Below are 16,836 nucleotides of genomic sequence, written 5' to 3' on the forward strand. Positions count from 1 at the left end.
GACACATGGGCTAACAATGTCAATAAGCAGTGTTCCTACACTCAGGGATACCAACATGTGAGATTTTCTCAAATAACTCACAGGCTGCAGAGTGAAATGAAATGTGAAACACAGGTTAAGGCTTAAATGCTTACAATTAGCTCAATCCACAACTCCGTAATTTTCATCCCTTTGATTTTTATACCTCTACTCTGCTCTGAACACCGGCTCCCAGTCTTCACGTGTACCAAATTTAAGGTCCTTTTATTAGTATATAGAGGTCAACAGCTTTCTGTCCCCTCCTATATCAACAATCTCCCTAGTGGTTAAAGCTACTGCCTCAACACCCTGAGTTTCTGAGTTCGATCCCAGCCTACTCCTTGTGACTCTGGGCAAGTCACTTAATACCTACTTTGGCCCAGGTACCATAGTTAGATTGCGAGCCTGTCAGGACAGATACTATTCAATGCACTGTACCGCTTTGGGTGAATCTCTTCAGGAAAAGGTGGTTAATAAACCTAAATAAAATAAAACAAATCCCCTACACTCCATCCTATGGCCTCCGCTCAGCTGATAACAACCTCCTTTACCTTCCATCTCCCTACTGTGTAGCTATCTTGGCCTCCAGCTCTGGAATTCATTCCTTCAGTCTGTACATCAAAAGCCAATCTTTCACTCAATATGTCCAAGAAAATACTCAAAACTTTGCTCTTTTCCGTAACCTTTGACTTTTCTGCTGAGTGATTATCTGGGCACTCACCCCAATCTCTCTCTCTTCCTCCTCTTTCTTTCCTGATTCATGCCATCTCTTCCCTCTCCTACCTTGTGAATTGCAAAGAAGCTTCTTAAGGCTCACTGCAGTATTATCAAGTGTAAAAAAAGGAAACTCAACACACATAGACTGTGCACGGCAGGAAAATCACTTGTGCAATGCTGCTGGACAGCGAGGTGCTCAAGTAATATACACAATAAGTGACATCTTCATTGCTGCAACAATTTTGAGAGAGCTCTGCAAGCCAAGCCCTCTGGTCTAGGAGGGTGTGGGAAAAAAACAAGTACAAAATTCAGCAGGGAAGAGTTTGATCAGATCCAAATGGACAAACAATAGTAACCCAGCCTCAGGGAGGAACATGTTGTTAGAAGTCTGCAAGCATAGCAAACAGCTGGTCCGGGAAGAGCCCTTGGCAGTGGTGTAACGAGGGCGAGAAGTACCCAGGGTGGTGGCACCTCTGCCCTCTTCTCTGCCCCCTGCTCCTTCCCCACCTCCCCCTGCCATGTGCGACTTCCCTCCCCCTCCTCTTGTACCTCTTTAACTCTTCGCCGGCACGAGAAGCATTTCCAACGCTGGCAAAGGAGACATTGCGAACAGCGGCTGGAGATGCTACTCGCGCCAGGGTAGAGTTATAAGAGGTACGGGAGGGCAGAGAGGAGAGGTGCTGGTGCCCAGGATGGTCCGCCCTCCACACTCCCCGCCGTACCACGCTGCTGGCTCTAGGATGGCGTTCTGAGAAAAGGGTGGCTCAGCCAGTATAAATAATTAAAGCAGAATAAATTACTATTAGTTGACGTTATGCGGTTTACGACTAGAGGGGTCAAAGGCCAGAGCCTAGATGTGGTGATTGCCCGCACTGTACCCTGCAGGGGGAAATCTACATTCAGTGCTTCTGCAATCGAACCCAGCATCACCTCCCTGATGGTGACTGATCTGGCTCACTTGGAAGAAATACTACTGGGGAGATCTATTCTCCGTTGTATTTCTAGCTCCTGACAGGAAGAAGTGGGATTAGATAGTGAAAATTAAATTGTTGGAGAACCTGAACTGGCAAAATTAACATGTCAGGGTCTATGCAAAGGTGTTATGTACCCTAGGTGAAACTTCAGTCTTGCCCCATCCTTTATGGACTTTTAGGTCCCTGGTACCTTTCCCCCAAAAGATTTTGATAAGTAAACTCAACAACCTTGATTAGCCAACCCCAACCCTCCTAGAGCAATCCTGTAAAAATGTAGTTGGACTAACTTGCTATTGAGCTAATTTAAGCTATTTGAAAACTGCCCACCCTCCCTGTACACAATGATGCTCCTTTCGGTGAATATGGTTGTCAAGACTTATTATTTTGGTTTGACCTACTTTGCCACCCTCAAAGAAGTTGCCATTCTCGGTGACTGCCTAGTCTGCCTGCTGGTGAAGCCAGCCCTCGGACTAAGGCTGACTGTGTGCGTAAGAACAGAACTGGATCCGGAACAAGAGCCTCCATTCATCCACCAACGCGCTGTCTCTCCACCCTCCTGTTCCTCTTCCAAAGCCAGCACCGTGGGCGGAAGAACAATGAGAGGAGCCTCTGAGCACGGTGTTCACACCCCTGAGTGTTTTATTAAGAATAACAACTTCATCTGTTTAGGGTCTGGCAGCAGAGATTGTAAATCTGGGCCACTGCAGATCTAGGGCAAGAGGAACAGCCAGGACAAACTCAAACTGCCAAATTCACAGGTAAACTCTTACCTTCCAGGGGCGGGGAGTGGAATGATTGAAAAGGGGAGAGACAGCTGAGATTAGTTAGTAATTAAAATCATTCACCGAACATAATCTTACTTATAACTGCATGGTTGCAGTGAATTTATTACTTCTGTGGTGTAATAAGTACAGACACTGACGCAAATACGCCCAGCTATGCTAGTTCACTCTCCACTACCATTCCACCGTGAGAACCGTGCCCTCTCCTCTGACAATGCACTGCAGTTCTGCCCAGCACCACCTCCTGTTAATCTGAGACTCCTGACATATTGCTTTGCCAATGCACCTCGGTCTTGCCAGTACCGAGACCCCCTCCACACATCAGCCGTAGCAACGTACCTCTGAACTCCCCTACAATTGCCTTATGCTGCAGTCTCCTGCATCTTCAACACAGAGATTTCCAGACAAGATCATGCATTTGAGCTACAAAAACTCAAGGGAACAGTACAGTTTAGGGGGGGGGTGAAGAACTTTTGTGCAACAAAGAGGATCAAGACTTGGACCCGTGCTCTTCAACATATTTATAAACGACCTGGAAATTGGTACGATGAGCGAGGTGATTAAATTTGCAGACGACACAAAGTTATTCAGAGTAGTGAAGACACAGAAGGATTGCGAAGACCTGCAACGTGACATAAACACGCTCGAGAAATGGGCCGCAACATGGCAAATGAGGTTTAATATGGATAAGCGTAAGGTGATGCATGTCGGTAACAAAAATCTTATACACGAATACAGGATATCCAGTGCAGTACTCGGAGAGACCCCCCAGGAAAGAGACTTGGGAGTACTGGTAGACAAGTCAATGAAGCTGTCTGCACCATGCGCGGCGGCAGCAAAAAGGGCAAACAGAATGCTAGGAATGATTAAGAAGGGGATCACAAACAGATCGGAGAAAGTTATCATGCCGCTGTACTGGGCCATGGTACGCCCCCACCTGGAATACTGCATCCAGCACTGGTCACCCACTGTACATGATGAAGGCATACTACTACTCGAAAGGGTCCAGAGAAGAGCGACTAAAATGGTTAAGGGGCTGGAGGAGTTGCCGTACAGTGAAAGATTAGAGAAACTGGGCCTCTTCTCCCTTGAAAAGAAGAGACATGATTGAAACATTCAAAATACTGAATACTTAGTAGATAAAGATAGGTAGGCACTCTAAAGTTGAAAGGGGATAGATTCCGTACAAACGTAAGGAAATTCTTCTTCACCCAGAGAGTGGTAGAAATCTGGAATGCTCTTCCGGAGGCTGTTATAGGGGAAAACACCCTCCAGGGATTCAAGATAAAGTTAGACAAGTTCCTGCTGAACCAGAACGTACACAGGTAAAGCTAGACTCAATTAGGGCACTGGTCTTTGACCTAAGGGCCGCTGTGGGAGTGGCCTGCTGGGCACAATGGACCACTGGTCTGACCCAGCAGCGGCAATTCTTATGACAGCATTTGATGACCAAACTACTAATTCAATGGGAATCATAATACAAATTCTATGATTTTTACAAATTCTCAGATCGATCACAGATTTTTAAACATTTCAAGCTCATAAAAATCCAAATGCTAACTTTGTGATGTGAAGCGCTCAGACCCACAACCCAGGTGCTTAGTGGTCAAAAGCAAAGGTTGCCGATGGGACCATCACAGCACCAACACTACCGTGCACCACCTAATTAACTTCTATATACAAAGTTTTACACCGATTTCTAGATTTTACTTATATTGCTCTTCTTGGCTGTGACACTGCTACGATGGCAAACCCTCATGGATACTCCAATGTACAAATGAAAGCAAATCTCTTTCGTTTGAAAGGAAGCTCCGGAATGAGAGGGCATAGGATGAAGTTAAGAGGCGATAGGCTCAGGAGTAATCTAAGGAAATACTTTTTCTTTTACAGAAAGGGTGGTAGATGTGTGTTATAGTCTCCTGGTAGAGGTGGTGGAGACAAAGACTGTGTCTGAATACAAGAAAATGTGGGACAGGTATGTGGGATCTCTTAGGTAGAGTGGATGCTACAGATGGGCAGACTGGATGGGCCATTTGGCCTTTATATGCCATCATTTTTGTATGTAACCAACGTTTGGATCCTCGGTAACATTATCAGGCTGAGACCAAATATTTTATCTAACCACCCAAATCAATCTGGAGTCCACATCTCAACAATTGAAAGCCTGGTGCACCCGTCCACTGCAGATTCAAAGCACTCTTATGCCCCATCCACATTTCTGCTATATGTTACTCATAGGGTACACATCTATCTTATTCTATGTCCAGTCATACCATTTCCTATATCATACCAATATACAACCATGCTGCATCTCTCCTATGCCCTATAAGCCTTTCCTTCCCAGCCTTCTCCCCTTCCCAATGAAATCCCTTCTTATCTGTAGTCTGTGGAATCCCTTTATCCAGGGACAGGTCTCTCACCACTTCTGTCCTGGAAGTTATGATCTTCTCATCCAGCTTAAAGGTGGTACCAATCCGCCTCCGGATCTTGGGGGTCTTCTCTCCTGGCTTGACTGGAAACTCTTTGGGTAATTTTCCTGTCAGTTCCTGTCAGGAAGAGAAGAAAAAAAAAAGAAGAGAGAATCAACAGAAGAGAATGCCATCCATAAATGAATCTGCACCCCATGTTCAACGGAAAGACGTCTAACTTTGTGTCAATGTTCTCGAAGCTGTATCATGAGTTCAACGACCTGTCCTCGACACATAAAGGTGCTATGTTACCGAGTATGAGATAGTCTTAACTCCCCTCCAGAACAATTTTTACAGTTAAACTGAAAATGTTCATAGTATGAAGATAGCAAGTTCTGGCCTTAAGGGAGCTGCCATAGAAAGATGACCTTAATATGGAATTAAGCATCCTAAAATAACTGTGCACATTTCTGTCTGTTACAGTACAATTAGGCTCTATTTACTATTTATGCAGAGTTGCCAGGTTACCCAGATCCAGGAGGGAGATCTTCCATCAGCCAGGATTTCTGAAAACCCTATTCTGAAGCATTCTGGGACCTGCTGCACTGGTTTCAATGGACAGAATTGGGGACTGCAAATACCACACTGCCTTCGGATGCGAGTTCGATCCCAGAACTGGTCTCTCTCCTGGCACTGGGTAACTTGGCATCTCTAGAACCATCCTTGTGGTAGGGCTTGGGCGTGTGTGTTTTGTAAAGGGCATCAACCTCTGCTGCAACATTGGAAAGCCAGAATAAACTACTGCAACACAGATAATAATTTTCTTTTCTACCGTTTGTTTCTGCCATTTCGTGCGGTTCAGATGACGACATGTCCAAAAAACTAAAAGGGATACTCATAGGCACAAGGGTTGGATAGGCATACTCAGGGTCTGATTCTCTATAGGACGACAATCTCGGCAAACATGTCAACCAAGCATCAGCATCCTAAAGAGAATCGCATCTACATTGCTGAACAGACGCCTGAAATGTAGACGAGCATTTTGCAGGCTTACATTTAAGGCATCTGTCTCGTGCCTACAGAGACACGTAAGAACACTTAAGCACACCCAAGGCCACTTCTGGGTGAAACCATGTCCATGTCCCGCCTTGGGTTTGCTTAAGCATTCCTATGCATCTCCGTAGATATACTACAGACGCCTACAATGTAGGTGTCCTTCCTCGAACAATTTTTTTTTTTTTTTTAAATGCGTATTCTGATTGGCTGCCAGATGGCAGTAGGGCACCTCCCGTCTCCTGCCATCGGGATGCACATTTCAAGACTCAGGCCCTCGGTGCTACTCAATACTAGAGAAAGAGCTGCCATCTCTCCATCATATTTGGACTACAATAAATCATCCCTACTATGCCCCCAGACTTGACCATCCCGAAAAGAGAACACGCTCTGAATCTGGATCGTACACACGCTATGGCCTCAGCCATGGGACCAAACCTTACACTGCTCATTTTTAAAGATTTCATTGCGGCAACTGAAATGATAATCAAGCAGAGACCCAAAAATTAGTCAGGGTACTTCTTACAAGTAGCAGGGCAGTCAGCGCTGAAAGATATCCACATATATCCAGATAAATTATCCACATACTATTAAGAAAACTTTCAGTTGTACTATTCTTTTAAGGGACTGGTATATCTACAGTATTTCTATGTGTGCAGTGCAACTAATGGACAGAAGACAATCTTCTCTTGAACATCTTCTGCAAAACGAATTCCATCTAGATAAAAATCAATCATTTGCTGGCCCCAAATTTTTTTTAAAAAAGACTTAAAAATGCAGTTAATACTGAGGTTTTTTAAAAAAAATTCTTAATATTTGATTATTGTTGTCTTTTGGGGTCTGTTAATTTTATCACTGGAATGGTAAGCCACTTTGTTATATTTATATGAAAGGTGGTTAAGCAAGTTCCTGAATAAATATGAACAATACTTTAAATTTTTTTATTTTTTTTTACTGTAACAGTCAGCCACTCACCGCCTCTCGCAGGCAGAGTTTTTTCAGTTCCAGTAGACAGGCTTCCAGTTTCTCTTCCAGGACCTGTTGCTGCTTCCTCATGGCATAAGTCAAATCCTTCATGGGGGAAAGGGGACTGTCTGGCCCTATGGAAAAAAGGAACAGACATAATGTTATGGCAAAAGGCTTCACTATACCACCACCTGAGAGGAAGATTCAGGCCCTAATGCATCCTTCTGGCTTTCTGTGGCAGAGACACTGTTATAAGGTGATGTCCAGAAATGTCAAATCACCCAATTCAGTTTGGGATTTCTGAAATGACCCCCCCATTCCCAATATATCCTGCTCAGTCTGCCATGTATGACTATAAGTTCTTTGGGCACGTTTAACAGGTCTCATGGTGTACACTCTCCAGTGTTTTGGTGGCCCTTTTCTATCCACAGCGTTTCTGAGATGCAGTCTCCAAAACAGAGCAATAGTGTAGCCAGGAAGCAATTTTTGGATGGGCCAATTGGTGGAATGGGTGAGCATGAGGCATTTCTCTCTCTCCCACCCTCCCACCAAACCTAAAAAAAGGGATATCTTGGCTGGTAGGGGATCCTCAAGCTTTGCTAGTTGAGGACAAGCTCAGCCCAATCCCCTGGGCTGTCAGAACAGCATAGCTGTGCTTCCAGCCACATGTTGCGTGAGAACCAATCATGCATGGGGTGTTGGTGTTGATGGCTGGGACAACAGTCGCCAACTGCCACGGTAGTCTGACGGACTGGGAATTTGGGCTGAAGATGTCTTCAATTAGTAGGACTTTGAGGATCCCTACCAGTTACACTAATGATGTATGCCTGTCAACTGGCCTGTCAACTCTGTAGAATTAAGGTGGGACGCAAAAATGGCTTTTTATTGCTCAGTCTGAAATAAGTCACTACATGGCTGGTGGTATTCACCTGATTGTACAATGATCCCACTGTCTGTGTCACTGGTTTCATCTTTACCCTCCATAGGAAGTGGCTGGGGAGCTGCAGAGCCAGATTCCATACGGGAGGACAACGCACACAGGGAGCCCTGGGAGGCGAGCAAGGATGAAGAGCTTCTAAATAAAAGGAAACAAAGCACAGTGAGACACAGGGATACATAAGCCAGAAATCAAACTCAACTGCAACAAAAAACATACAATAATAATTTTCCTCTCTACACAGTTGATGAATTATTCACGATTCTTATTATATAAGCTATGGTATTAGTTTGTAGATATGATTTCTGATGATTGTTTGTGTGTCTGTTATAGGGGAAAACACCCTCCAGGGATTCAAGACAAAGAATGTACGCAGTTAGGGCACTGGTCTTTGACCTAGGGGCCGCCGCGGGAGCAGACTGCTGGGCACGATGGACCACTGGTCTGAACCAGCAGCAGCAATTCTTATGTAAACTGTTCAGTTTTGAAATATTTTTACAAGTGTTTAAACATTTAGTATGACCCTTGAAAATACATTGTTATAATGGGGGAGGGGGGTTCTTAGTTAAATTCATATTTCGCATTCAATGTCCTCCTTCAACACTGACACATTCACAAAGCTTTCAAGACCACTGAGCTGTTGGCTCAATGAATTCTGGGGTTTCCTTAATTAAGAGCTCAAATGTTTTGCAAACGCTGTGCCTGGAGCTCCATCCTGTTGAAAAAGAAAGTACTCAAATGACTGAAATCTCAGGCAGAACTTTCTGCTGCAGTAAGACTTTTTTTTTTTGGGTGGGGGGGGTAATTATTTGGAAAAATGTTGAGGGTCCTGTTTTATCCAGACATTCTGTAGAAAAAGGACTCAAATTGATGCTGGAGAATGATTTCCAGGGTTGTGCAATGTCGCATTCTAAACTACTGAAAATACCTTCACCGACTTCAATGGCATCACTCCAAAAATACCAAAACAGTTGACACGTCCTCTTTCTGCAGGAGACTTTCCCCTCCCCAGACAAACAGCAGGACTACAAAAACACCAATCTGTTCTATTTCTGGGAAGCGGTCATGCGGACATTCAGCAGGTTAGAAGCTCTGACAAAGGGACTGCTGTTCAAGTCTCCTCGTCCTCTCTCTTCTGGCTCCCCTTATCAGATTACACCATAGGAGGAAAAACACTAAATAAAAGTCCTTACAAGCTGGAGCAGGTGCTGGCAGAAGTCATGAATTAAAAGGCAGCGCCTGGTAAAAGGGTGGAAGGCCCAGGCCGTGGAAAGTGAACAGCACTGTCGGCCCTCCTTCCTTAGCACACAGATTCTTTACCTGGACAACCAAAGTGCAATTAAGTAATTATCATCTTTATTATTCTGTTTCCACCCCGCTATGGCATGTTCCACACAGTTTGCACAACAGAAACGTGCGGTTAAGACTGTTCTCCCCAGAGGGTGGCTACATGTTACGGGACATTTTGCAAGCCCGACATTGGTGCACACCTTTTCTTGACTGAAAGGCCAATTATTTGTATTGTCTCCAGTTTCTCAATGAAACACTGGTAATTTCTCCCTCCCACTTTTTTCCCATGCACGAAACCAATCTTTAGACTCCCACCACTAACCCAGAAAAACTCCTTCAGAATGTTATGAGGATTCGACCAATGACAGCCTCGCACCCAGGAAGGGGTCAGCCAATAATCTGGCTCCTTGTATAAGAGTGACTAAAGAAGGACCTCTTTTCTCCTCTCACTCCCAATGGAATCCTAGCCCCAGTTGGGAGCAACCAATGGGAGTTTCTCTCCTGGGACGATGGCATTTTGGCACCACAAAACCTCAGCAAAATTCTCAACGTTTTCGGAACCTAGTAGCAGTAAATTCGTTTTGTAAATGGTTTCTTTACCTTGAGAAGCTGGAATATTCTAGAACACACACTCTCTATTCCCAACTTTGATGCATGGGCAATTTATTCCAGATGTCAAAATGTAAACAAACCCTTCAGGAAAATGTTGAAATGCCAATGTTTTTTGTTTTCCAAATAAGAAAGAAATTGAGGAAAACAAATAAGCGTCCGGAAATCAAAAGCGAGCCAAGTCCACTTTATTGCAACAGGAGACGTTGGCCATCCAAGTTGTGGGGCATTGACCATGCTAGGGATGGCGCCGGAGGACCTTGTTGGACTAGCACAAAATCGACTTCTTTTGGGATCTGTAATTCATCAAGTCGCTAGGACTTAAACCCGCGTCAATAGCACCTAACACACACATGTTATAAGAAGAAGCTTCAAAAAGTTTCCGCACTTTTATTTTTTTTAACTACTTATTAAATATCTCAAAAGCAAATTTCATCACTTTTCCACATAATCACCCTGTTGCCTGACTGACTGGTCACATGACATTCTACGACACACCCTCTTACCACTTCTCCTGCCGCAACCATTCCTGCAAAAATATGAAAATGCAGAAACTTTTTGAAGAACCCTCATATTATATATATATATATATATCTTATATATAAATAATTAGGGCATAGAGAGTACCGTAATCATTTGCCTTCATCTTGTTTCCTTATGTAACACAGATGCTATTAGATGGATTCATTAAATCGGCAACAGTTTTTCTGTACATATCTGAAATTAGGGATGTGGCCATTGTTGTTCCAAAGATGCTGCAGAAAGCCACTTAACATATGGTAGAAAAGAATTAGCTAGGTTTGGGCAGAGCTGGATTTTTCTCCTAAGTATTTATGACATAGAGGCTATGAATCAGTACATAGCTGAAATACAGCAAAAAGTGGACATGGAGCATTGAATATACTGGCTGGCCTGCCCTTGATAACAGAGTACGATGATTGGGACACTGTGTTTTAATATCCAAAAAAATAGCTTTGAATGGTGCTGGCTTTCCTATCAGAGTATCAAGATGATTGGCAACTTAGAGGGCATTTTATAACTGCACAGACACATACCTTTCCCTGTGTGGGCCTTGGCAAATTTCAAAACAATAAAGTTCTTTGTGTACTTCTGCTTTGAAACTCCCTCGGGGCAGTAAATGTACTTACATTGGTGATTTTCTTTACCATGCACATTTTCTGGGTTAAATTTACATGCATGTGTGTAAGTGCACATTTGGAAAATGCAACCCAATCAGGAATGCCTCTCTTTAGGCACATATCTAGAATCAATTTTATAAAAGCTTATCTCTGCATGTAAAACATTAACACACAGAAATGCTTCTGAAAAGTAACATAAGAACTTAAGCAATACCTCTGCTGGGTCAGACCTGAGGTCCATCGTGCCCAGCAGTCCGCTCACGCGGCGGCCCAACAGGTCCAGGACCTGTGCAGTAATCCTCTATCTATACCCCTCTATCCCCTTTTCCAGCAGGAAATTGTCCAATCCTTTCTTGAACCCCAGTACCGTACTTTGCCCTATTACGCCCTCTGGAAGCGCATTCTAGGTGTCCACCACACATTGGAATAAGAAGACCTAATTCTCATGGAAAAATCTGAGAGTAAGCCGACAGTGTGTGTATTGCAAACTGTGTGCCAAGGCAGATTCCAGGTGTGCCACGAGATGCCAGCAAGGAGGAGAGGCGCCAGTGCAGGCTTATTACAGGACGGGCCTCTTACGGCGAGAGGCACATCTTGTAGGCAGTCAGCCGGTACTGAAGACTTTCCTCCTCGCCGGCATCTCTAATCCTCTCCCTGCACCTCCCCTCCAGGATCCCCCCACCGGTGAAGTTACAGGTTCAGGGTTGCGTCCGGAGGGCCTCTGTACATGCGCGGAAGTTCACGTACGCGCACTTCCGGATGCCTTCCGGCCGCTGCACTGGGATTAGTGTGCTGCGGCGCTGAAAGGTTTGCTGGACGCTGTGGTAGAACACGGCTGGTGTTAAAAATGTTGGAAGTCAATAGCAGAAAGAGAGGAGGATGATCAAATAGTGCTGGAGTAATTCTATAGGTGCTTATAGGCACCTCTTGCCATGTGATGAGAACCTGTTCAAGAATGCCATCTGGGCACCCAGACTCAAATATAGAATATTGTCGTAACCCAGTAGCTGTGCACTTTACACCAGCCGCAGACCTGGATTAACTCAGTTGTGTAAATGTGACAGGGGTACTGTAAACTGCACATGCTAATACCCCCTCATTTACAAACTCTGCTACTTACAGAATAGTGTGTAGATGCTTACTTATCTATAAGTGTCCATTACCTGCGGAGGGGACAGCCTTCTGTATGTTCAGGAGTTCAAGTGGCATGTTAATGTAGGCGCCCTGTTAGAGAATGGGCCCTTAAGAACATAAGAACAGCCTTACTGGGTTAGACCAATGGTCCATCAAGCCCAGTAGCCCATTCTCACGGTGGCCAATCCAGGTCACTAGTACCTGGCCAAAACCCAAGGAGTAGCAACATTCCAACATCTCAAAGAATAGCAAGATTCTGGAACCCCAATGAGAGCAACATTATAGAGCTGAGATTGTGATGTCATAATGCCTCATTCCACAGTGCCTCAGAGCCAACCTCATCAGTGATATTGTAATGTCTTAATTGTCCTATACTTGGCTTACGTAAGAACATAAGAATAGCCTTACTGGGTCAAGCCCAGTAGCCCATCCTCACAGTGGCCAATCCAGGTCCCTAGTACCTGGCCAAAACCCAAGGAGTAGCAACATTCCAACATCTCAAAGAATAGCAAGATTCTGGAACCCCAATGAGAGCAACATTCCAGAGCTGAGATTGTGATGTCATAATGCCTCATTCCACAGTGCCTCAGAGCCAACCTCATCAGTGATGTTACAATGGCTTAATTGTCCTATACTTGGCTCATGTAAGAACATAAAAATAGCCTTACTGGGTCAGACCAATGGTCCATCAAGCTCAGTAACCCATTCTCACAGTGGCCAATCCAGGTCACTAGTACCTGACAAAAACCTAAAGAGTAGCAATATTCCATGCTACCAATCCTGGGCAAGCAGTGGCTTCCCCCATGTCTTTCTCAATAACAGATCTGCTATGGACTTTTCCTCCAGGAAACTGTCCAAACCTTTCTTAAAACCAGCTACGCTATCTGCTCTTACCACATCTTCTGGCAACACGTTCCAGAGCTTAACTATTCTCTGAGTGAAAAAATATTTCCTTCTATTGGTTTTAAAAGTATTTCCCTGTAACTTCATCAAGTGTCCCCTAGTCTTTGTCATTTTTGACGGAGTGAAAAATTGATCTACTTGTACCCGTTCCACTTCACTCAGGATTTTATAGACTCTAATCATATCTCCCCCTCAGCCGTCTTCTTTTCCAAGCTCAAGAGCCCTACCCTTTGTAGTCTTTCCTCATATGAGAGGAGTTCCATCTCCTTTATCATCTTGGTCGCTCTTCTTTGAACCTTTTCTAGTGTTGCTTTATCTTTCTTGAGATAAGGAGACCAGAATTGAATGCAACACTCCAGGTGAGGTCCTGCCTGTCATAGTGAGGTGTGAGGTCAGGATGTAGTGTGTTTTTGAGAGTGCAGAAGCTTAGGCTCTCACGTTTGCATATGTGTGACACTGTGTAAAAATGATCAGATGGTGGGTGTTTTAGTATCCAGCATGCCTGGCTCCTCTAGTATGGTGCGAGGCTCCAGCAGGCGGCTCCCTCCAAGATGTTTCAGCATCAGGCCAGCCTTAAACTTTTGTTTGTGCCTGGCAGCAGCCAGACACACCTTTGTGAATCACGCCAAGTGTGCAACCAGGCGAAAGTCGCTTCAAATTCCTGTCTACAACTCACCTGGAAAAACACCACACTGAAACTTGTCAGTTCTGAGAAGCTTTAAGCCAAAAACTCTCTAGTGTTTTCAGTACATAACCTTCCCTTCCAGGGTTTCATTTAACCCCTGCCTACAGGAACAACCTCTGGTACTGATTCTGCACATCTCCCTACAAGCAGGACCCCCTAGTAAGCTTTACAATTTGAAGTTTGAAGCATTTTTGGGTTGGTAAACTGTGAAATATATTGTAGAGGATAAATACGTTGATTACTCAGATGAATAAGTGACAGTAGTCAAAAAAGCAAATAGAATGTTAGGAATTATTGAGAATGGAATGGGGACTAAAATGGAGAATGTTATAGTTGCCTCTACAGAGATCTAAGGTGATTTTGCACCTTAAATATGTTTGCAATTCTGGTTCCCCATTTAGAAGATCTAGAAAGGTACCGAGAAGGAATGGTAAAGGAGATGGAATGGCCTCTAAAACAAAAAGAGGTTGAGGCGTGCATGCGTGTGATGTCACCGTGTCACATCCACGCATACGCAGATGCACTCCAGGTGCAGCCTAAAGATACTGTGTGGAGCCAGGGTTGGGGGATGGAACAAGGCAGAGCTGTGGGAGGGATTATTATTATTATTATTATTAGGATTTTTTTTATATACCGCCTATCAAGGTTATCTAAGCGGTTTTACAATCAGGTACTCAAGCATTTTCCCTATCTGTCCCGGTGGGCTCACAATCTAGCTAACGTACCTGGGGCTACAGAGGACTGAGTGACTTGCCCAGGATCACAAGGAGCAGCGCGGGGTTTGAACCCACAACCCCAGGGTGCTGAGGCTGTAGATCCAACCACTGTGTGCCCTCTTTTTGCCCAGCAAAAATCTGCTAGCCCTACTCAGTGCCTAACTCTCGTAGTGCGGCCAGGGGCACATCAAGGGCTTTTCAAAACATTATGCACTGAAGAGTGTGGCATAGAGGTTAGAGCTACAGCCTCAGCACCCTGTGGTTGTGGATTCAAACCCTGTGCTGCTCCTTGTGACCCTGAGCAAGTCACTTAATCCTCAACTGCTCCAGGTACATTAGATAGAGTGTGAGCCCACCGGGACAGAAAGGGGAAAATGCTCGAAGTACCTGTATGTAAGCTGCTTTGAATGTGGTGGTATACAAGTCCCAATCTCTTTGCCTGATGTCATAATGCCTCATTCCACTAATAAAAGCCAACCTCATCAGTGATGTCACAATGGCTTCATTGTTCTATACTTGGCTCACTTCTGATATTGTACTGGAGGAGAGTGTGGTAAGGTGGTTAGAGCTACAGCCTCAGCACCCTGAGGTTGTGGGTTCAAAGCCCACGCTGTTCCCTGTGACCCTGGGGAAGTCACTTAATCCTCCACTGCCCCAGGTACATTAGATAGACTGTGAGACAGGGACAAATAACTAAGTACCTGATTTGGGAGCTCCTTTGGGAGGACAGGCTAAAAAATTGAATAAATAAAATTACAGAATACTGTCTTACTACACCTAAGTTGGGTGCCGGCATTTACACAGGTTTTAGCACGCACAAGTCCAACACCCCAAAGTCAGACACGGGATCTAAGCTAAACACTATTCTATATGCTTTCTTTATACAACAGCGCTTAGTGCTGAATTTTTTTCAGCGTTGTTTATAGAATTGTCTCTTACATGCTTACGTTTGCCTTCAATCCCAAAAATTGTCTCTGGGATCGTGATTAGAGAATGACACAGTGACAAAATTCATCACCGTTCCCGTCCCCCCGGGAAACCATCTTCAAGTCATTCTTTAAGGAGAGAGGGAAGAATCAGAGTATAATTGGGCACAACCACTGACCCGCAAGCTTTGCTTTGAAGAATGCTGGTGTAGAAGGACTGAGGTTGAGACACTAAAGAATGACAGTCTCTGGTATCCAGAGCAGATATTGTGATGTCATAATGCCTCATTCCATCAGTGCCTAAGAGCCAATCACATCAGTGATGTCACAATGGCTTCATTATCCTTGGCTCACATAAGAATCAGAGTATAATTGGGCACAACCACTGACCCGCAAGCTTTGCTTTGAAGAATGCTGGTATAGAAGGACTGAGGTTGAAATAGATACTAAAAAATGACATGGAATTATTTCCCGCGGTTATCCGCGGGGACGGGAATGGTGACGTGTCATTCTCTAATCGTGATGTCCTGGCTCACTGACATGATTAGACAGAATTTGGCGATATGAAAGGCGAATATGAAAGGCGATAACAGAATCTTGGTACTCCCTTGTACGTCCAGTAACTATCTTCATTCTGAAGGTCAGTTTCATGATTTGAGCAACGGTGCAAATATTTACCCAGGTAATTTCCCAAGCTGAAAGCTATGTTATCGGTAGTTTCACCACGAGCAGGGCCTCCCCAAGGAGGACAGGTTTCAGCGGAGATGTCAGTCTAATGATGTACCACCCATCTGGGCTGCAGCAGATGGGCAGAGTTGGAGGCGGAGCATCGCGTTTGTTGCGACAATGGCAACAACATTGAATTTATACTGCACAGAACAAAGGCCCGGCAATCTACTTCAGTAGAATGGAAATTTGATGATATCAAGTCACTAGGACTTGAACACGAGTTGATGGCACCTAACAACAATTTCCTTTAATATCTAGAGGGAATTCTTTTTCCGAGCCTCGGATGTGCTCTTTAAAAAGCTATGTGTGCAAATTGACCAATTAGCTTGGTGTTCCCATGTTTGCTCAAACATGGGAACAACATTGGATTTTAGATTTAATTAATGGCCTCTTTCCAAATCCAAGCTATTAAAGGACAATTCTCAAACTGGGCACAAGCATTTATGATCTCCTTCAACACTTAAATGTCAGAATGCCAGCCCTTTCCCAGGAAGAGTTCACTTGTGCACAACCATTCGCGGGAGCCAGTCAAGAAGCCACTCATCGCCGAGCAGGAGCGCCATAGTGCGCTCCTGCTCACTGTCGCTCAGCGGCTGAAGAAACCAGATCTCACAGCAGCCACCACCCACCGGGTTAGCAGCGGGGCAGGAGCGTGGAAAGCTCACTCCTGCCCGCTGCACCTCTGGACCACCAGGGATTGGCAAAGGAGGTACGAGGACAGGGCAGGAAGGGGGGACAGGGTGCAGAGTCTGGTGGCGTCCTGCAATAATTCGGGAGGGGGGAGGGTTGGCGCTGGCCACGGAGAAACGTCCCGCGATGAAATGGCCACGATGAATCGTCCCATTCCAGA

General features: G+C 44.7%; 1 protein-coding gene across 5 annotated transcripts in view; it reads right to left on the minus strand.

The window, feature by feature from the left end:
• INAVA (innate immunity activator) overlaps positions 1-16,836 on the minus strand; it is a 64,900-nt gene that overhangs the window by 18,552 nt on the left and 29,512 nt on the right. For 4 of the 5 annotated variants that reach the window (XM_033918806.1, XM_033918805.1, XM_033918809.1 and 1 more), the window contains 3 exons: positions 7,848-7,993; positions 6,928-7,052; positions 4,912-5,037 (listed from right to left, as the gene is read on the minus strand). In XM_033918806.1, coding sequence (XP_033774697.1) covers positions 4,912-5,037; positions 6,928-7,052; positions 7,848-7,993 — 397 coding nt within the window. Of the gene's footprint in view, positions 1-4,911; positions 5,038-6,927; positions 7,053-7,847; positions 7,994-13,157; positions 13,179-16,836 lie in introns of those variants that run through there. The other variant, XM_033918807.1, reaches the window with a different exon arrangement.

The sequence above is a fragment of the Geotrypetes seraphini genome, chromosome 13 (genome assembly GCF_902459505.1).
Source record: "Geotrypetes seraphini chromosome 13, aGeoSer1.1, whole genome shotgun sequence".
NCBI classification, from domain to species: Eukaryota; Metazoa; Chordata; class Amphibia; order Gymnophiona; family Dermophiidae; genus Geotrypetes; species Geotrypetes seraphini.